Source organism: Cucurbita moschata, unplaced genomic scaffold (genome assembly GCF_002738365.1).
Source record: "Cucurbita moschata cultivar Rifu unplaced genomic scaffold, Cmos_1.0 Cmo_Scf00006, whole genome shotgun sequence".
In the NCBI taxonomy this organism is placed as follows: Eukaryota; Viridiplantae; Streptophyta; class Magnoliopsida; order Cucurbitales; family Cucurbitaceae; genus Cucurbita; species Cucurbita moschata.
The window spans coordinates 3,371,516-3,393,631 of NW_019268522.1; the positions used below are offsets into that span (position 1 = coordinate 3,371,516).

General features: G+C 35.8%; 1 protein-coding gene and 3 non-coding genes across 4 annotated transcripts; 3 read left to right on the top strand and 1 right to left on the bottom strand.

Annotated features, from left to right (window-relative positions):
* Window positions 1-557: 557 nt before the first annotated feature.
* On the top strand, window positions 558-629 carry TRNAE-UUC. The gene has a single exon. It is a non-coding gene; the product is annotated as a tRNA-Glu (tRNA).
* A 413-nt stretch (window positions 630-1,042) lies between these two features.
* TRNAE-UUC lies at window positions 1,043-1,114 on the top strand. Its single transcript has one exon. It is a non-coding gene; the product is annotated as a tRNA-Glu (tRNA).
* A 1,342-nt stretch (window positions 1,115-2,456) lies between these two features.
* Window positions 2,457-2,528, top strand: TRNAE-UUC. Its single transcript has one exon. It is a non-coding gene; the product is annotated as a tRNA-Glu (tRNA).
* A 3,575-nt stretch (window positions 2,529-6,103) lies between these two features.
* Window positions 6,104-13,586, bottom strand: LOC111444362. Its single transcript, XM_023082447.1, has 11 exons — window positions 13,232-13,586; window positions 10,124-10,622; window positions 8,687-8,785; window positions 8,448-8,548; window positions 8,283-8,354; window positions 8,105-8,195; window positions 7,954-8,034; window positions 7,825-7,884; window positions 7,627-7,749; window positions 6,693-6,731; window positions 6,104-6,605 (listed from the first exon to the last, which is right to left on the bottom strand). Exons 2-11 carry the CDS (start codon window positions 10,502-10,504, stop codon window positions 6,471-6,473), a joined length of 1,182 nt encoding a protein of 393 aa, XP_022938215.1. The 5' UTR covers window positions 10,505-10,622; window positions 13,232-13,586; the 3' UTR covers window positions 6,104-6,470.
* Between the last annotated feature and the right edge of the window lie 8,530 nt (window positions 13,587-22,116).

Here is a 22,116-nt window from a genome sequence, read left to right on the forward strand (position 1 = left end):
TTTTTTTTTTTTGCAATTTTCAATTATTCTCTCTTCTCGAGCTTTTTGTTTTTTTTAACACAAAACCATTATTCTGTTGTTGTCCAGCAGTTAGGATATCTTGCTTTCACCTAAGAGACCCGGGTTCAATTCCTGACAACGGAACTACTTATTATTTTATTTTTTTTATTTTTTGCAATTTTCAATTATTCTCTCTTCTCGAGTTTCTTGATTTTTTTAGCACAAAACAATTCTTCCGTTGTCGTTCAGCGGTTAGGATATCTCGCTTTCACCCAGTAGACCCGGATTCGATTCCCGGCAACGGAACTATTTATTTATTTATTTTTTTTTTTTTGCAATTTTCAATTATTCTCTCTTCTCGAGTTTCTTGTTTTTTTTAGCACAAAACAATTCTTCCGTTGTCGTTCAGCGGTTAGGATATCTCGCTTTCACCCAGTAGACCCGGATTCGATTCCCGGCAACGGAACTATTTATTTATTATTATTTTTTTTTTTTTGCAATTTTCAATTATTCTCTCTTTTCGAGTTTCTTGTTTGTTTTTTACACAAAACAATTCTTCCGTTGTTGTCCAGCCGTTAGGATATTTGGCTTTCACCCAAGAGACCCGGGTTCGATTCCCGGCAACGGAACTATTTATTTATTTATTTATTTTTGTTTTGCAATTTTCATTTATTCTCTCTTCTCGAGTTTCTTATTTTTTTTTTTTACACAAAACAATTCTTCCGTTGTTGTCCAGCCGTTAGGATATCTGGCTTTCACCTAAGAGACCCATGTTCAATTCTCGGCAACGGAACTAGTTTATTTTTTTTTTTTGTTTTTTGCAATTTTCAATTATTCTCTCTTCTCGAGTTTCTTGTTTTTTTTTAACACAAAACCGTTCTTCCATTGTCGTCTAGCGGTTAGGATATCTAGTTTTCACCCAGGAGACCCGGGTTCGATTCTCGGCAACGGAACTATTTATTTATTTATTTATTTTTTTTTTGCAATTTTCAATTATTCTCTCTTCTCGAGTTTTTTGTTTTTTTTAACACAAAACCATTCTTTCGTTGTCGTCCAGCGGTTAGGATATCTGGCTTTCACCCAGGAGACTCGGGTTCGATTCCCGGCAACGAAACTATTTATTTTTTATTGCAATTTTCAATTATTCTCTCTTCTCGAGTTTCTTGTTTTTTTTAGCACAAAACAATTCTTCCGTTGTCGTCTAGTGGTTAGGATACCTAGCTTTCACCTAGGAGACCCGAGTTTGATTCCCAGCAACGGAACTATTTATTTATTATTATTATTTTTTTTTGCAATTTTCAATTATTTTCTCTTCTCGAGTTTCTTGTTTTTTTAACACAAAACAATTCTTTCGTTGTCGTCCAGCGGTTGGGATATTAGGCTTTCACCCAGGAGACTTAAGTTCGATTCCCGGCAACGGAACTATTTATTTTTTATTTTTTTGCAATTTTCAATTATTCTCTCTTCTCGAGTTTCCTTTTTTTTTTTAACACAAAACCATTCTTCTCTTGTCGTCCAGCGGTTAGGATATCTGACTTTCACCCAGGAGACCGGAGTTCGATTCTTGGCAACGGAACTATTTATTTATTTATTTTTTTTGCAATTTTCAATTATTCTCTCTTCTCGAGTTTCTTGTTTTTTTTAGCACAAAATAATTTTTCGGTTGTCGTCCAGTGGTTAGAATATCTAGCTTTCACCTAGGAGACTTAGGTTCGATTCTCGGCAACGGAACTACTTATTTTTATTTTTTTTTTGCAATTTTCAATTATTCTCTCTTCTCGAGTTTCTTGTTTTTTTTAACACAAAACAATTCTTTTGTTGTCGTTCAGCGGTTAGGATATCAGGCTTTCACGAGACTCAAGTTCGATTCTCGACAATGGAACTATTTATTTATTTATTTTTTTTTTTTTGCAATTTTCAATTATTCTCTCTTCTCGAGTTTCTTGTTTTTTTTAACAAAAAACCATTCTTCTGTTGTCGTTCAGTGGTAGGATATCTGGCTTTCACCCAAGAGACTCGGGTTCGATTCTTGGCAACGGAACTATTTATTTATTATTATTATTTTTTTTTTTGCAATTTTCAATTATTCTCTCTTCTCGAGTTTCTTGATTTTTTTAACACAACAATTTTTCAGTTGTCATCCAACGGTTAGGATATCTGGCTTTCACCCAGGAGACCCAGGTTCGATTCCCGACAACGGAACTATTTATTTATTATTATTATTTTTTTTTTACAATTTTTCAATTATTCTCTCTTCTCGGGTTTTTGTTTTTTTTTAACACAAAATCTTTGTTCTGTTGTCATCCTGCGGTTAGGATATCTGACTTTCACCCAGAAGACCTGGATTCGATTCCCGCCAATGGAATTATTTATTTATTTATTATTATTATTTTTTTTCAATTTTTAATTATTCTCTCTTCTCGAGTTTCTTGTTTTTTTTAGCATAAAACAATTCTTCCATTGTCGTCCAGTGGTTAGGATATTTGGCTTTCACCCAGGAGACCTGGGTTCGATTTCCGGCAACGGAACTATTTATTTATTTATTTTGTTGCAATTTTCAATTATTCTCTCTTCTCGAGTTTCCTGTTTTTTTTTTTTGCACAAAACAATTCTTCCGTTGTCGTCCAGCGGTTAGGATATCTGGCTTTCACCCCAGAGACCCGGGTTCGATTCCCAGTAACGGAACTATTTATTTATTATTATTATTTTTACACAAAACAATTCTTCCGTTGTTGTCCAGCCGTTGGGATATCTGGCTTTCACCTAAGAGACATTTTCAATTATTCTCTCTTCTCTGTCAATTATTCTCTCTTCTCGAGTTTCTTGTTTTTTTTATTCTCTCTTCTCGAGTTTCTTGTTTTTTTTAACACAAAACCATTCTTCCGTTGTCGTCCAGCGATTAGGATATCTGGCTTTCACCTAGGAGACATTTTCAATTATTCTCTCTTCTCGAGTTCCTCGTTCTTTTTAACACAAAACAATTCTTCCGTTGTCGTCCAGCAGTTAGGATATCTGGCTTTCACCTAGGAGACCCGAGTTCGATTCCCGGCAACGGAACTATTTATTTATTTTTTTTTTTTTTTTTGTTTTTTGCAATTTTCAATTATTCTCTCTCCTTGAGTTTCTTGTTTTTTTTTTTTTACATAAAACAATTCTTCCGTTGTTGTCCAGTCGTTAGGATATCTGGCTTTCACCCAAGAGACCTGGGTTTGATTCTCAGCAACGGAACTATTTATTTATTTTTTTTGTTTTGCAATTTTCAATTATTCTCTCTTCTCGAGTTTCTTGTTTTTTTTTTACACAAAACAATTCTTCCGTTGTTGTCCAGCCGTTAGGATATCTGGCTTTCACCTAAGAGACCCATGTTCAATTCCCGGCAACGGAAGCTTTCACCCAAGAGACCCGGGTTTGATTCTCGGCATCAACACATAACAATTTTTCCGTTGTCGTCCAGCGGTTTGGATATCTAGCTTTCACCCAAGAGACCTGGGTTTGATTCTCGGCATCAGAAATATATCTATATATATATTTTTTTTTTTCTTTTTGCAATTTTCAATTATTCTCTCCATCAACACAACAATTTTTCCGTTGTTGTCCAGCGGTTTGAATATTTGGCTTTCACCCAAGAGACCTAACCATTCTTCCGTTGTTGTCCAGCCGTTACGATATTTGGCTTTCACCTAGGAAACCCGCATAACAATTATTCAGTTTATGGAGTGGTTAGGATATCATGCTTTCATCTAGGAGACCCGAGTTTGTTCCCGACAATAAAAATATTTTTTTTTCACTGTTGTCATCCAGCGATTAGAATATCTAGCTTTCATTGTAGACTTGAGTTTGATTCTCGACAACAATTTTTTTTTTTTTTTTTTTGCAATTTTCAATTATTCACTCTTCTTAAGTTTCTTGTTTTTTTCCCCCACACAACAATTCTTCTGTTGTCGTCTAATGGTTAAAATATTTGATTTTCACCCTTGAGACTTGAATTTGATCGTTTAGCGGTTACTATATCTTTCTTTTACGAGAATCCTTGAGACTTGGATTTTTTTTTCACATATAACAATTTATCGGTTGTCGTCCAATGGTTAACATATATAGTTTTCACCCTTGAGACTTGGATTTGATTCTTGGCAGCGGAAATATTTTGTCATACTTTTTTTTTTTTTTTTTTTTGCAATTTTCAATTATTCTCTCTTTTCAAGTTTTTTTACCGTCTCGTACCTAGGATTCAGATCATAATTTAAAATTCAGATTCGATAAATGATGGCTGTCATTTCCTATGACATGTTCGTGTTACTTATTTCTTACTTGGTAGGCTAAAGACTATCTTACAAACCTAACACAAACCACTCTTAATTTTAGAATCCTTATGATTGAATTACCGAAAAATAAGATGCATCTCGTTACTCCTTATTTACTCGATTGTCACAAAAAGACTGCCTATGTGATACCTACGAGTACAATGTGAATTGAATCCAAGAAATTATCCGTAAAAAAAGTTGACCTCCGAAAAACGAACTCTATTTCAAAGAATATCATCCCATCAATGCAATGATCAAAACTTACCCAAATGAACAACGAAATTACTTAAAACAGAATCTAGAAACCAATCTTGATGAGCGACAAATGGAAAGCTAAAGTTCGGTGACATGAAGAACGATACATAGTTGCAGTGCTTGGAGTTGCTTTGAGATCTTGAGCACGAGTCGAAGGAGCGCCCACCATTGGAACACGAGGGATAAACTCAACAACAAGGTGCCGTAAAGAGAGAACGAGGGAATGTAGAAGTTCTTAAGCCATTTGAAGTGAAAGAGTCTTATTCAACTTCTATTTTATCATTATGAATCAAACTTATTATTTAGTTGTTCCCGCTCAGGTCAATAAAAAGACTTGCTCTCATAGATATCGTTCTTAATTCACTCAAAATTAAACGTACGAAATATATATATGTGTATATATATATATATATAGATATATATATATATATATAGTCTAATACAAATTCATTGTAAATGATATACTTGAATGTCTACCGATAAATGGTTAGGTTATATTAATAAGCATAACTACAATAAGTTACGGTTCTTTCATATATTATTGTAGAGGATCATACGGCAACGCGAGAGGGCGGTGAACCAATGGTCCTCTTATAAATGAGAACCAAACTGAGCGACCACTCTTTTTACGGGTTTAAAAGTCAACTCCCCAACTGATCCACCACTCTTTTCACAAGTTTAAAAGTAACTCCCCAACTAATCCACCACTCTGGGTTTAAAAGTCAACTCCCAAATGATCCACCACTCTTTTTACGAGTTTAAAAGTCAACTCCCCAAATCCACCACTCTTTTTACAAGTTTAAAAGTCAACTGCCCAACTAATCCACCACTCTGGGTTTAAAAGTCAACTCCCAAATGATCCACTACTCTTTTTACCCGTTTAAAAGTCAACTCCCCAATTGATCCACCAATCTTTTTTACAAGTTTAAAGGTCAACTCCCCAACTAATCCACCAATCTTTTTATAAGTTTAAAAGTCAACTCCCCAACTAACCCATCCATCTTTTTACAAATTTAAAAGTTAACTCCCACTTATCTAGTCCAACTCCCCAATTGATCCACCAATTAAGAGTAACTCCCCAATTGATCCACCATTTAAAAGTCAACTCCCCAAATCCATCACCCCCAATTGATCCACTACTAAGGTTTCTTTTGACAAGTTTAAAAGTTTAAAAGTCAACTCCCCAACTGATCCACCACTCTTCTTATGGATATTCAAGTCAACTCTCCAATTGATCTACCAATCTTTTTACCGGCTTAAAAGTCAATTCCCCAATTGATCCACCAATCTTTTCCAAATTGATCCACCACTCTTCTTATGGATTTAAAACTCAACTCCCCAAGATCTCCCACCCGAAAACTCAACTCCCCAAGATCCACCACTCTTATTACAGGATTGTCAACTCCCCACTGATTCACCCCTCTTTTTATCTCTTTTTACGAGTTTAAAAGTCAACTCCCCAACTATCCTTTAATTCAATCAAGATCCATAACTATTCTCAAAATTATTATTATTAAAAAAAAAAAAAAAAAAAAAAAATCAGCTACATCTTGATATGGCATTGCATAGGCAAATAAGGCAAGAATGTTTGCTTTTAATTAACACCATGAGATTCAAGTTGGCTACTACTTCTGTGCCTATTTGCTACTCCACAGTCATCTTTTACAAAGCGATGACCCATAAAATGCCCCAAAATGGCTTAAATTTAGACAAAAAAATCACATCAATTAACCATCCTTCCCTCCCCCTCCCTCCCTCCCTCCTATATCTTCACTATCATCAAACAATGGCTGCTTTGTTTCGGCATTCAAAACGGGGCGTTTTTTTGACTCTCTAAGCTTTCGTTGTACGAACGGACGGATGCGTTCGAAGCAACAACTGATATGATCAAACAATAATATCATGTCAAAATTTTCAGGCTGATAGCGATGAGTAGTTGGAGAAGAGGTTCATAAGGTTATCTAGAGCCTCCGGATAGAACTTCCTTGCAAATAAGTAACATGGCCTCTGTACACCGTTCCACAAGCATGGCCATCTTTGCACTTCCTTCTGCAGAAGCTCAATACAAAACGTTTGAATGATTTGCTGTTAGACTTCATAAGATAAAGAATCAATCAAGATTGAGACTGTGCATACCCTTTCGTCGCTCGTAACGTGCACACTAACATCGATCGACTGCAAACAGAAACATCCAACTCAATTATAGCTAAAATGTTTGTCTTTGTAAGGTGTTATCAATGTGTGCATGTATTATTGGCATCTTTGGCCCGTTATGCATTGCCATCAATCTTACGATTTTAAAACGCGTCTACTAGGGAGAGGTTTCCACACCCTTATAAGGAATGTTTCGTTCCCCTCTCCAATCGATGTGGAATCTCACAATCCACCACCCTTAGAGGCCCAGCATCCTCGCTGACACAACGCCCAGTGACTGGTTCTGATACCATTTGTAGCAGCTTAAATCTACTGCTAGCAGATAGTGTCTACTTTGGCCCGTTACGTATCGCCGTCAATCTCACGGTTTTAAAACGCATCTACTATTGAGAGGTTTCCACACTCTTATAAGGAATGCTTCGTTTCCCTCTCCAATCGATGTGGGGTCTCACAATCCACTCTCTTTGGGGCCCCAGCGTCCTTGTTGGCACACCGCCCGGTGACTGGCTTTGATTCCATTTGTAACAACCTAAGCCCACCGCTAGCAAATATTATCCGCTTGAGCCTATTACGTATCGTCGTTAGCCTCACGATTTTAAAACGTGTCTACTAGGGAGAAGTTTCCACACCCTCATGAGGAATGCTTCGTTCCCCTCTTCAATCGATGTGGGATCTCATAATCCACCCCCCACCCCCCAGCGTCCTTGTGAGCACACTGCCCGGTGACTGGCTCTGATATCATTTGTAATAGCCTAAGCCCACCACTACCAAATATTGTCCGCTTTGGCCCGTTACGTACCACCATCAGCCTCACAGTTTTAAAACGCGTCTACTAGGGAGAGGTTTCCACACCCTTATGAGGAATGCTTCATTCCCTTCTCCAACCGATGTAGTATCTCACAATACGGAATCATACCGTGATATTTTGTAGAAGTTCGTAGGTAACATCTTGAGCCCCATACGACTTCGGATGCCACTTTCTTTCCGACCAATCAACGTGAGTAATTGACCAGTTTGCAATCCCTTCAGGATCCGTCATCTGGACAACGAAAAAAACGACATTCAGTTCAAAACGTTCATACACAACACTCATGATATTTAGTTAAACTCTTACATGGAAAAAGGTGGGCAAATAATGTTCATCTGCAATGCAATTGTGTCCCTCCAAACCTGGCTGAAATAACCAGGAAATTCTTACTATGTAGTTATACATAATCACCAAGTCGTAGCAAGTACAATTTACCTTACAATAATCTCGAAACTTCGAGTAGTAAAGATTATCAGCCACGACGATCAAAGCATGTTGTCGCTTCATCGAGAACCACTGCATAGAACATTTCAAATATTGAAGATACATGCACGTTTACAAGTCTTTATGAACATTTCAAACATACCTGAGCACCCTTTCTGAAGTCTTTCATTTCAATTTCAGGTAGCATATGCTTTGAATACCTCCCATTTCCATGAGGACCAGGATCCTTAAAGCTGAACATATGATCAAATTATGATAAATAAGTCATCCATATCTCTATATCAATTTTGTGTTCGATAGATCGATCGTGTATTGCTCACCAGTCCACGTAACTGAGATTGGTATTGATCAAATACTGATAGATATAATCGAAATTATGCAACGGTACACAACTGCGATTCCAGATATAATAAATCAGTTCTACAAATATCAAAAGTAATCATGGTTTGAATTGAGAATTTGAAATGATTCGATCTTAAAATCACCTATCAGAAAGTAAAACAAAGTGCTGATTATCGGGATCATGAAGAGCGTTTGCTAACAATCGTCTCTCTGCGTCGACCATCGAAATTTTACCCCATATAACCTGAATATACAATGAGTTCACCAAACTGGTTATAAGGAGTATAGATCAGTGATTGATAGCAGTATTAGCACAAACCAAAGTGTAATGATAACTGGAAGAACATGCACATAATGATATCAATCATGGAAATATATAGACCTCATCGCTATGAGTTTCTCGACCAGCGAAGTATCGGCTGACATGCACTGGCTTTTCCTTAGATGCATGGATATAAATAGAGAATTTCTCTTCATGGCCCTGACAAGAGATGGGAATAGTTTCAGCTGAAAATATAATGATATAGACTTCACTAGCATCATTAGACGTTAGAGATTGACATATGTATGAGATTCAGATTGTGATTCGAGAACAAGGGGTATAAAACATATGCCATCCTATAAAACTAGAAGCATTATAATTTTAAACAATTCATCCCAACTTGTTATCACACAGTAATCGAAGTACATGAGATTTTCCCACATTATCTAGGTTGTTTCTGTAACCTTGGTCACCTAGATTCTGTTGATTGTCAACGTGCCAGGTTTAGGTACTAGAAAAGCTGGTATGATGAAAGAATTAAAACTAATGACGTGAGATCTCACATCGGTTGGAGAAGATAATGAAGCATTCTTTATAAGGGTGTGGAAACCTCTCCCTAGCAAACACGTTTTAAAAGGTTTGAGGGGAAGCCTGAAAGGGAAAGCCCAAATAGGACAATATCTGCTAGCGGTGGGCTTAGGCTATTACAAATGGTATCAGAGCCAGATATCGAGCGATGTGTCAGGGAGGAGACTGAGCCCTGAAGGGGGGTGGACACAAGGCGGTGTGCCAGCAAGGATGCTGGGCCACGAAGGGGGTGGATTAGGGAGTCCCACATCGATTGGAGAAGGGAATGAGTGTCAGCGAGGACGCTGGGCCTCGAAAAGGGGTGGATTGTGAGACCCCACATCAATTGGGAAGGAGAACGAAACATTTTTTATAAAGGTGTGGAAACCTCTCCCTAGCAGACACGTTTTAAAAGCCTTGAGAGGAACCCTGAAAGGGAAAGCCCAAAGAGAACAATATCTACTAGTGGTGGGCTTGGGCTGCTACAAATGGTATCAAAACCAGACCCTGAGCGATATGCCAACGAGGAGGCTGAGCCCCAAAGTGGGGGTGGACATGAGGCAATGTGCAAGCAAGGACACTGGGCCCCGAAGAGGAGTGGATTGGAGAGTCCCAAATCAATTGGAGAAGAGAACGAGTGACAGCAAGGACGCTAGCCCCAAAAGGGGTGGATTGTGAGATCCCACATCGGTTGGAGAGAAGAACGAAACATTCTTTATAAGGGTGTGGAAACCTCTCCCTAGCAGACGCGTTTTAAAAACCTTGAGGGGAAGCTCAAAAAGGAAAGCCCAAAGAAAACAATATCTACTAAATGGAAAGCACATTTTTTATCACATGGAGTCCAACTATTGTTAACGAACATTCCACCATCAGCATCACAGATAAATGTAAATACAATAACAAGTAAACTACTGATGAAATATAACCTACTCTTGAAAACTTGGGAAAAGATGATGGAACAAAGTAACAGTAAAAAACACAGAAACTTACCTTGAAAAAATTATCCCATAGCTTCTCAAAAGGCAGGGAACCAGGAGTCAAGAACAAGAATGCAATTTTAGGAGTTTTCAATGGAACAAATGGTGTGTTCAAAATTTCTCTAATAACAATACGTGATGCAATCTCAGCATCACTTAGTTCCCTTGCAGGTGAAGGTGGGAGCCAGTCAGTAATAACCCTGCATCCCTTATCAGAAAATATGTAACAGGCCCCTGTGCCACTGGGTGGATAGATATAAGCACATATTAGGAACACACAGACCATAGAAACCAAGATAATAATCCATAACGGCCTCTTGGTAGTACGAGGTCGTGGACCGGGCAGAACTTTCATGTCACCCATGTCTATTTGGTACTTGTGACCTGTCTTCATCTAGAACAAATGCATCGCTACTTCATATATGAATGGGATCAATGTGTTCAACACAAGGCAATGGCCTCGGCTTAGAACACCTCCGATCGAGATTTCGGTTTCAGTGATGATAATGAATCTGTATATTGAATACACAAATCGATCCGTTAGGAATTGAAGAAGCCATAGACATTGTCAAAACTGTCACATAATCTTTGCTGAAAAATGCATGATCACTACAAATATATACAATAGCACTTATATTTCTGTTTGGCAGGAATTTCATGTTCTTTGCTGTAGTTCTATCATTTCTACAGCAGATCAAGCTTTTAAATATGTGTTCATGTGATTTCAATTACAATAAAAACTAAAACCAAGCTCATTTGGTTGGTTTTAAGATATTTTTTCCATCCTTGATCCACAATATTCTTCAACTTTATTGATCTAGTTGTGAGATCCTATAGCGGTTAGAAAGGGGAACTATGCACTCCTTTTAAGGGTATGGAAACCTCTCCCTAGTAGACGTGTCTTAAAACCGTGAGGCTAACGGCAATACGTAACGGGCCAAAGCGGACAATATCTGCTAGCGATGAGTTTGGGCTGTTACAAATGGTAACAGAGCCAAATACTAGGCGGTGTACCAGTGAGGACGCTGGGCCTCCAAAGGGATGATTGTGAGATCCCACATCAGTTGGAGAGGAGAACTAAACATTCCTTATAAAGGTGTGGAAACCTCTCCCTAGTAGACGCGTCTTAAAACCGTGAGGCTGATGGCAATACGTAACGGGTCAAAGCAGACAATATCTGCTAGTGGTGGGCTTGGGCTGTTACAAATGGTATTAGAGCCAAACACCGGATGGTGTACCAGCGAGGACGTTGGGCACCCAAGGAGGGTGGATTGTGAGATCCCACGTCGATTGGAGAGGGGAACTAAGCATTCCTTATAAGGGTGTGGAAATCTCTCCCTAGTATACATATCTTAAAACCGTGAGGCTGACAGCGATACATAACGGACGAAAACGGACAATATCTGCTAGCGATGGGTTTGAGTTGTTACAAATGGTATCCAAGCCATACACTGGGCGGTTTACCAGCGAGAACACTGGACCCTCAAGGGGGTGGATCGTGAGATCTCCCATCAATTGAAGAGGGTAACAAAGCATTCCTTATAAGGGTGTGGAAACCTCTCCCTAATAGACGTGTTTTAAAACCGTGAGACTGGCACCAATATGTAACGGGCCAAAGCAGATAATATATTCTACCTGCATACTATTTACAACTGACCACTAGACATGAACTTAAGGAAGCTATAAATTGTTAAACTAAAAATAGTTCACAAAGAATATGTCATCTTAAGCTGCAGGCCATCAAATGTCCAAAATTTGCACTTATTCCCTAAACTTTTACTCTTGATCATGTCTTGATGATGAACTCAAAACCCCACTTTTCTTTTTTCCTTAATAACCCAAAGAAAACAACAAATCCTAGCATTCACGTCAAGTTTCAAGAAATCAAATCACTATTTCACTTAGAAAATGAATGCATCATTCCCAACCAAGTAACATAAACACCTTATTTTAATCAATAATCACTCTATTCATAACTATGCTTTAATGTTGATACTCAATTCTCTCACAAGGGATAATATGAGACACTTTCTTCTTAAAAGCTGGCTATAAACATTAAAATGTGACCAACCAACACTTTTTTCCTTTAGAAAGTAACAATAAGATAACTAGCCTATAATTCCCATCTCTTTCGTAATGATACGGTTGAGGACTTTTAGGAGAGAGTCCCACGTTGGGTAATTAAGGGAATGATCATGTGTTTTTAAGTAAAGAATACATCTCCATTGGTATGAGGCCTTTTGGAGAAACCAAAATCAATGCCATGAGAGCTTATGCTCATAGTGGACAATATCATACCATTGTAGAGAGTTGTGGTTCCTAACATGGTATCAGAGTCATGCCCTTAACTCAGTCATGTCAATAGAATCCTCAAATATCTAACAAAAAAGTGAACCTCAAAGGTATAATCAAAAGTGACTCAAGTGTCGAACAAAGGGTGTACTTTGTTCGAGGGCTCTAGAAAAAGGAGTTGAGCCTCAATTAAGGGGGGAGGTTGTTCGAGAGTTCCATAAGGCCTCATGAGGGGCTCTATGGTGTACTTTGTTCAAGGAGAGTATTGTTGAGGATTGTTAGGAGGGACTCCCACGTTGGCTAATTAAGGGAATGATCATGGATTTTAAGGAATAAATCTCCATTGGTACGAGGCCTTTTGGGAAAACCAAAAGCAAAGCCACAAAGCTTGTGCTCATCGTAGACAATATCATACCATTGTGGAGAGTTGTGGTTCCTAACCGATACAACACCTTCAAGTTTGAAAAGATGCATTGATTTGTTGTTCAATCAACATTACCTCGCATTGTCCTAAACCATTAAACAAAGGTCAAATGCATTCAATTCAACAACCACCACTCTAAGTGAAAAACATTAAGCCTAGTCTAAACAGCCAATCAAAAGCATTAAAGCTCCGCCGCCAAGACGGTCAAACTCTACCGGAATCCCAATGTCTCTAATGCTCTGTTCCGTCGGTGGTAAATACTAAGAACACAAGAACAATGCAATAAACCCCAAAACCTTCATTCATCACACATTAACTCAAAGAAAAACAGGGAGACCTCGAAAATGGAATTGAAGAATTGAATCATCGGAACCGATTGGATTCAAAAGTGAACAATAAAATCACCTGAGTTCTTGAGCTGAGTGATCGGAATCCGGCAGTCGAATCGAAGATCTGAAAACCCCCAACCTCCAAAGTAATGATAAATTCCGAGATCTACGTTGAAGAAGACGAACATTCCATAAAAACCCACAAAATCCAAGCCCGATTAAAGAAAATTAAGACACAATTTCGAAGAATCGAAACGACCCTTTTGCGTTCCTGTTTAAGAAATCGAAGGAAATTAATCTGCAGAGATCCTTCGGGTTTAATTTCTCTGCTCCCTCTCTCTCTCTCTCTCTCTCTCTCTCTCTCTAAAACTCTGTTTATAAAAATGGTGCTGTGTGAGAGAGAGAAGAGAGCGTCTATGACACTTCCAATCACAAACATATCGGGGACGGCGTTGCTAATTAAATTTTAAAAAATAAAAAAAATAAAAAATAAATAAATCATTTGATGGGTTTTTCTCTTATTTTTTGATTGGGCAGAGGTGGCCGGAGCGTGGAAGTCACGCGTTTTATCAGCGCGTGGTAGGCGACTTCTTATTCTAATAGGTCTTTTGGTATTACGTTGACTTTTATTGCGTTTTGAACGGAGCCACGGCGAAATCGACGTCGGCTGCCAGCTAGGATTTTTTTATTAATTTCTTTTTTCTTTTTTTTTATCTATTCCGTTATATTTATATATTTTAAATATTGTCTTGTTTTTTAAATTTTTTTTATAATAATTTTTAATTTTATTAAAACTCTAGTTGAGATATAATTAAGTTATTTTTTACTTACATTATTAATAAATTAAATTTATTTAATATATGAATATTAAAAAGGTTGGCCATAATAAAATAAATGCTCAAATTATTATTTTTTTTAAATAAATTGAATTTAATTCATTTATAGTATTATCCAAATTAGATAAGAATTCCGTACTAACTAAAAGTTCTTCAAATATTATAATTAATGAAATAAATGTGAAAATTCTACTTTACAATCATTTGCATTTAATAGTTAGCTACCTATTCTAATGTTTTTCTTTTAGATTAATAATTATACGAAATTGAAATATTTTTGTAAGAAATATTTTATTATAAGAAAAGAATGTATTGAATATTTAAAGAAATACCGAGTAGGTGACCCTACTATTGGATGGTGTTAAATGTAAGAACATGTGAATGCAATGACGGAATCTATTTTCGTACTTTTCTAAAAATTGTTTGTGATTTTCTAAAAAAGAAATTATGATTAAAATATATATATATACCTTAACCAAAGAGATACATAAATGTGCATCTACCTCTATTCAGGTAAATACGTGTATAAGGGTGAAGGTCATTTTCGTTTTTTTTTTTCAAATATGACATTTTTGTTGTTTTTATGTTTTTTTTTTTGTTTTCTCAAATATGACTTTTTTTTCTTATTCTTCTTCAGGAATTTGAGTGGAATTTGAGATTGTGACCTAATAGATAGATTGAGGAGAGATAACGGAAGAAAGGAACTGGAGAGAGGAACTGAGAGGTTAGTGGGGAGAAGTGGCCAACGTCTGTTTCTTTTTTATTTGTTATTTTATTTATTTATTATTATTATTTTTTAACATATTTTTTTTATTTGTTTATTTATTTATTTATTTGTGCTATTACATAAGCCCTCATTTTCACCGAGTTGTCCAGTTTGAGAATTTTAAGGAGGTTTTTTTTAATTTTTTTTTTTTCATTTCTCAAGAACACTATCCAGATCAAAATTTGGATCGACCAGATCGAAAAGAAGAAGCCTGCGGGTCAGCATCAAACTAGGATTTGAATTCGGGTAGATCCAGTCCAGTACCCATCAGACGCAAATCCAGCCCAAAACAACACAGGTGCGACCCATGACCAAACATCAACCCAGACCACACCAACCTGACTCGAGGCCTACATATTGACTCGAGACCTAGCCATCCCTCCTCCTACATGCGGTGCGTGTGGCAAGCTATTTCCCAAACACAGCTCACGATCAGTTCACATGCAGCTCGATTGAGTTGATCCTCTATGTTAATAGACCTCATGCATTTTGTTTGTTACATGCATCATAATACTTCATTGTTATGATTAGTGCAGACGTGTATCTTTGAGATATATATGTTTGTCATGATATTATACCAGTCTTTTCCTTCCTTGGCGTTGGTAACATGAAGGTGCGCTAGCTCAATAAGTCAGGCCTAATGGGTGCACATACAAGTCTTTCTATCTAGTAAGCCTATGTGCGATGTGTGGGCCGTGTATAGGGAAGTATACAAATGACAGAATCGTAATAAAGGCTATGAAAACGAAGCTAAGGTAGTTGGCGTTAAAAGTTTAGTTAAAAAAAAATTTGATCAAATAGGCCACAAGGGGCGTACAACATTAATTAACAATTTAAAAATGTGAATTGACCAAAATACCTCAAGGAAGCTTCTTAGGAATGGTCAAAGTTCTCCGCGTTCAAACCACTCGCTAGGTTTGGCGCGTAACATTGAAGGAAAAGGAATAGAAGTTTGAAGTCAGCGTTAACGCTAAATTACAGAAATGCCATCCATCGTAGCCTTTTATGGGACAACTAAGTGGTTGATGTATTTTAAAAGAATTTATATCTTATTTTGGCTAAATTAATTTAAAAGATTTTTTTTTTTTAATTATTATTAGTTTTGAATGAAATGATCAATATTATTAGTATATTTTCAAATTTTTTAAAATTTAAGTAATAATGGCCCGAACCCATCTCTAGTTGATATTGTCTTTTTTGGACGGTTCGAAACAGGTTTACCCTCAAGGTTTTTAAAACACGTCTTTTAGAGTGGAGTTTCTACACGCTTATAAAGAATATTTCGTTCTCATTTCCAACCGATGTGGGATCTTACAATCCACCCCTTTTCAGGGTCCAACGTCCTCGCTGACACTCGTTCCCCTCTTCAATCGATATGAGATCTACAATCCACCCATCTTCGAGGCCCAACATCCTCGCTGACACTTGTTCTTCTCTCCAATCGATATAGGATCTTACATTCCAATAGAAAGAAGCCCGTGTTATGAAGTAGTTACATATTCATCCAAGAAAGATGAATTTTTTTTTAATGGTAGAGTTCTAAACCCTAATATATTTAATAATATATGGTATCTATTTTGTATACAACTTTTTTTTAGACACAATATATTAGCATCATGGGCGAACATTAGCTTCAGAAAACACATATGTTAGGGAGAGGTTTTCACACATTTATAAAGAATGATTCGTTCTCCTGCCCAACTAATGTGAGATCTCTGTCCTTGCTAGCAGTCGTTCCTTTCTACAATCTAAGTGGGACCCCCAATCCACCCCCTCGAAGGTCCAGCGTCTTTACTAGCACACCGCCTTCTCATCCAAGCACTATGATTTGTGCTTTCATTTGTGCTAAAACTATGATTCGAACTCTCCATACACTTTGCTAAACATTTGGCTCTAGCTCTAGACTCATATATTGCTAAAGATCTAGCTACGCCACTCGACGCGTTTTATAAACCTTGAGGAGAAGCCAGAAAGAAAAAGCTTAAAGACGACAATACCTTTTAGCGTTGGACTTGGGCCGTTACAAAAATCTTAGTACATTACTCTTAATTCATAAAAATTAGGGGTGTACATTCAACTCGACAACCCAGACGAACCCAACCCGAACTATAAGGATTGGGTTGGGTTGGATTAGAATTTTGGGTAGGGTTGGGTTCATTTTTCTGAACTTGAACTGAATCGGTCCGGTTTCGAGTTCGTGGGACAAAACCTTCGGGATGACCCGAGCCAAATAAAAATATATTAAGAATTCTTCCGTATTAATGGGTTTGCTAGAGTGGTACTTTGGCCGCCCTAAAAAAGTCCACAAAAACAACTCTTATTGTAAGAGTTATCAAACCCTAACGAAGTGCACCGAGCTTCGGGACCTTAAACATTAAAGGAATGGCTCTACTAAGAACAAGACGTATGTTCTAAGAGTATTCTACATTCGTTCAAACCGAAAGGCCACACCTCTAAACTTGAACAAGACGTAGAACGCTCGCAAATAATATTGATTTGTTTAATATATAAAAAACGTTATTTAAATGTAAATTGATATTTTTTTAATTCCTTTACATTTTGAGATAATAAATTCCTTGGATTCCTAAACCACTAAGGAGCACGTGAGCACGTGACAAATAGTAAGCCAATTAAATGAAAATGTAATTTAAAATTAATATATTCCCCATAATTATGGGATTAATAATTAAAAATATATATATTTAATGAAAGTTGAATGTTGATCTCACTTTTAATTTTTTTTTAATAAAATGTAATATTAATAAATATTTTTATTAAAATATCATAAAATTATTTTAAATTTGGGCTTCATTTAAGTTCACGGATTTCAGGCCCAAGCCCATTAAAACCCACATAGCTAAGGGTAAAAAGGAGGTTGGAGTTAGGTTATTAAAGTAATATTTTTTAGGTTAAAAAGTATTTTTTTAACCACTCAAAAATATTTTTGGTCCATACTTTTTAAAAGTAATAATTTTGATACTTTATTTTCTTCTTTAAAATTTACCGTGACTATATTTTAAAATTTATAACAATTTAATCCTATTTGTAAAAAAATAAAATAAAAATTGAATTATATTGTAATAATATTTTACGATAAAATAGTTAAATCAATTAATTAAACTGCGGTGATTTATTATAATTGAATAAAATGCAGGTCTCTCATAGACCCTGGTGATGGCGTGTTATGTAACAGTTCATGCCCAATATTTGAATTAATATTGGGCACCTAATAGCTATAACATTTCTTTGTATTATCTGCGATATGGTTAAGTTACTTAATTTTGCTTCTTAAGAGTATACACGTTCTTCCAGCATGTTTTGTCTTCAATTATATATATCTAAAAAAAGTTTCTATGATGTCATTCAACATAAAATTGATCAATATAAAACACGTTTAACCATGAAGCTCCTATGATTGAGCCATCGAAAAAGAAGGTGCATCTTGTTAGCCAAGATAATGACTTTCAAATCTTGGGCATTGGTTAACCGTGTAGTTCCTATGACATTCTGGAGAGTTTGTCCTTTGATTTACATGAGTGAGAGTGATTTTTATTCTCGATTAAATAAACTTACCATTTTGAGGACTTGACCAAATAGACAGCTAGAAACGTAATTAGCTCATTCTCATACAAAATGGTAAATAGATGTGTAGTTATAGTAGTACTAATTTCAAGACTTGAACAATGGAGCCTATTTATTCGCCCAAAAATAACTTAATTTATGCTGAATCATAAACAAATTGTTTATTGCAGAATCAATGATACTTTACATACAAGATGTACTCTATAATTACGAACTTGTAAAAGATCGACTTGCTTGTACAATGTAATACAACTTATCTATCTTATAGTGTATAAAAGTGTAATATCTGCCGTGGAATGACCTATAGTTAATGAATGAAAATTGATTAATCTATTTTTTTTTTTTTACCAATTTTCTTGAATCAAATTAAAAGCTAGTGGGGTGATTATAAAATCTAATATCTTATGATCCTCGATACAAATTGAGCCACGAGAAAAGAAGCTTTTGCTTTGTGAGAGGGACCCAGCTGAAAATGGCATCCATGCAATAATGTTCTTGGCATATATAATCTTTTAGGAAATCTATTAAAAAGTAACTCCTTTTATGATATGGAGTTGGATAACTCCTATTGATCGAAGATATGGATGGTGGTACCAGACCTTTTTCTTGGATTGATTTCATATCATTTGGTATCAGAGCTTCATGCTCAAGATCGAATATATGTTTTCTTCGCATTTCTTCTCAATTTGATTTTTTATTTATTTTTCATCTTCTTAACTTTTGATCGACCCAGAGTTTAAAATCGAATCTTGAATCTATTGAAAAATTTGCAAGGTGAAAGGGAAACTTGATTTGCATAAATGAGTGCAAACAGAGTGGCTTAAAATTCCATGAGTTATACACATTAGAGAGTGTTGTGACGTCCTTTGTATTTTCATAACTTATCTCGAATCCTCTTGAAGAAGTGGAGAATGATATGAACCAAGACATCAATCATGTATTATAAACTTCAAGAAAGATGTGAAGAAAATACTGTTAAATTATCCGAAGATGTTTCATGATCACATTGAAGAAGAATCAAGTTTCATTGTTATAAATTTTAGGTGGATTATAATTTTGAGTTAGGGTGTTTATTTAATGTATTACAGGACTTATTTACATACTAATTAATTATAGCCATAAAGTATACATAGTGGCTAATTATGATCATGAAATATAATTACAACTCATGCCTCAGTAACGTTAACGGTTTTTATTTTGAGACTACATAAAGCTAGGTACGTTATCTTTGTAAAATATACTTGAAAAATGTAGTAAAAGAAGCATTTGTGCTTTTCTTTAGCCAATGACCAAGTTTCTTTGCAATTCTATGTAGAATCATTCTGGCTCGACATGATCAATCTTGCTTGTGGGGTGATTCGATCAAATAAGTGTTCTTGCCTTGAGATATTTGATCAACAAGAATCATTCAAGCTAAACATGATCGATCTTACTTGTGGAGTGATTCGAATCTCAAATAAATGTTCTTGTCTGCGTTGAGATATTCAATGAACAAAGTAATCTGAATCTTATTTCCCTTGCGTTGATTTCATATCATTTGTTATCAAAACTTTTCCTTGGGTTGATTCCACATCATGATAGGAACAATGAACCTCCTTCATGAATCGACATTGTCCAATTTATGCTATTTAAGCATAGTTCATACTAATAAAAATAATTTCCCTTACTTATATATCAATAATTTTTATTTTTAACCCGTTGATTGACTATATATGTATATAATGAGTTGAACTATGCTTTATTCAGTAACGTTTACCATCTTAATCCTTATTATATTATAAGCTACAAACGAAATTTTGCCACGCATAACATGAAATTAGTCAAACAACCAATCATGGGTTATTTTAAATGGGTCGGTTTGACCGTATAATGCAATTAAAAAATAATTCTTTTGTGGTTCAACAAGCTAGCTTTTTCGACTGTCTAGTGTTTATGATAAATTTTTTATTCCAATATCCCATTAACCTTATTATTTATTTTTAAGAAAGCCAAAAGCTACCCATAAATACTTTAATTAGTTTATAAAAAAATCTTTGACAAAATAAAAAAGTTATAAAAAGCTGTCTTTAACAAACTTAATTAACACTTTTGGTATCAGATTAGTCCTCGTTAATGGGAGCGGAATGTCAGAACCTTGAATGCATTAACGATAAACACATAAGATCAAGAATACGTCGTTACATATTTAAATTTGTATTTTTTTGTTCATAGAATTTAAATTTAAAACGAAAGAAATAAAGACGAGATATATATATATTATATTATAGTCTCAAAAGTATCTTAGATTTGCAAAATCTTTAAGCAAGAATAAGTAAATTTTCTTTTTCAACAAATTATTCCCAACATGAGTGGGGCCCTAAGTACAAAAATTATTTATAATGGCCGATAATTAACTTAAGTAGTGGAAATTAAATAAGTAATGCTCAATATAATTTTGGATTTTTTTTTTGTGTCAATGCTAGCTACTACCCATTATTTATATAAGAAATATGGTTGATGGTTGAGTTGGATCCGGACATTTTTAGACCTAATTCAATTGGTGGGGTAGTAAATTTTTCAATTCAAATAATCCCAAATAGTTAAAACGATCTATGTTTAAGATTCGGTACTTGATGACCCCAACAATCCTTTAGGTCTCCTACGACATGACCAAGATGATGACCCCAACAATCCCCTACATCTCTTACGACAGGGCCAAGATTTGGATAAGGATTAAAAATAGGATTCGACACAAGATGACTCCGACAATCTCCTACGACATGGCCACGTTACCTACTTATCGCGTCTCAAGAATGACCCCTACATCTCCTACGACATGGCCAAGATTCGGATAAGGATTAGAAATATGATTCGACACCTGATGACCTCGACAATCTCCTACAACATGGCCATGTTACCTACTTCTCGCGTCTCAAGAATAAAGACTATCTCCACTAACCAAAGTCTTTTCAAGATGATTTGTCCTCACTCACATGCATCAAGAGTCTTTTCAACATGATTTGTCCTCACTCACATGTATCTTATAAAAATTTCTAGGAAGTCACCCCAACGTAAAATTGCTCCAACTAAAGCACGTTTAACTATGAAGTTTTTATGATTGAGTTACCAAAAAGGAAGGTGCACCTTATTGGTGTAGTAACTTTAATTTCCTTTAAACCTTTCTTAGTAATCCTATTTTCAGAATCGCTCTCATTCGTCTTGGTTCATTCATGCACCCCATTAATTAAAATTTGCAACTCAATTTCAATATATAATTTGTTTGAATCATAACCCAACTCGGTTGAGTTGGATTAATTGAACGTCTTTTTTCTTCAGATTATCGAGTTCTTTCAACCCCTATTTAGTGATAAACGTACACTATATACATACATACATATATATCCCCCATAGTGCCCGTGATTTAATCGAGCATCTTTTATACTTCTATGAGTATATCAACCTTTTCATTCACATTCTTTCTTTAAATAGCAATGGTTGGTGTGAGGCAGCGGATGATAGTGAGTTATGCTCTCTTCTCTCTCAAGAATATAGTTTACCTGTGCTATCAAGAGAGGTTTATTAGTGAGCAATTTGTATGAGTAAGGCCATTTGTTTTCACTTTCTACTTTGAGTGCGACGGGATAATCAAAAAAGAAAAAGTGGATTCCTTATTGTATGACCAAAAACTCATTTCAATTACTATCGTATTCCATTCGCCGTTATCAAGAGACTCGATACCGTAATATAATCCGAGAGACTTGATAGAGTAATATAATCTGTGATATTCCACGTTGATTG

Bases quoted from the DNA above. Each gene is read 5' to 3' on its own strand.
- LOC111444362 (XM_023082447.1), bottom strand. From the start codon at position 10,504: ATGAAGACAGGTCACAAGTACCAAATAGACATGGGTGACATGAAAGTT. The intron at 8,786-10,123 runs GTAAGTTTCTGT...ATCTCTTGTCAG, and splicing joins TATGGGATAATTTTTTCAAG to GGCCATGAAGAGAAATTCTC. The intron at 6,732-7,626 runs GTATGATTCCGT...TTCTGTTTGCAG, and splicing joins AACTTCTACAAAATATCACG to TCGATCGATGTTAGTGTGCA.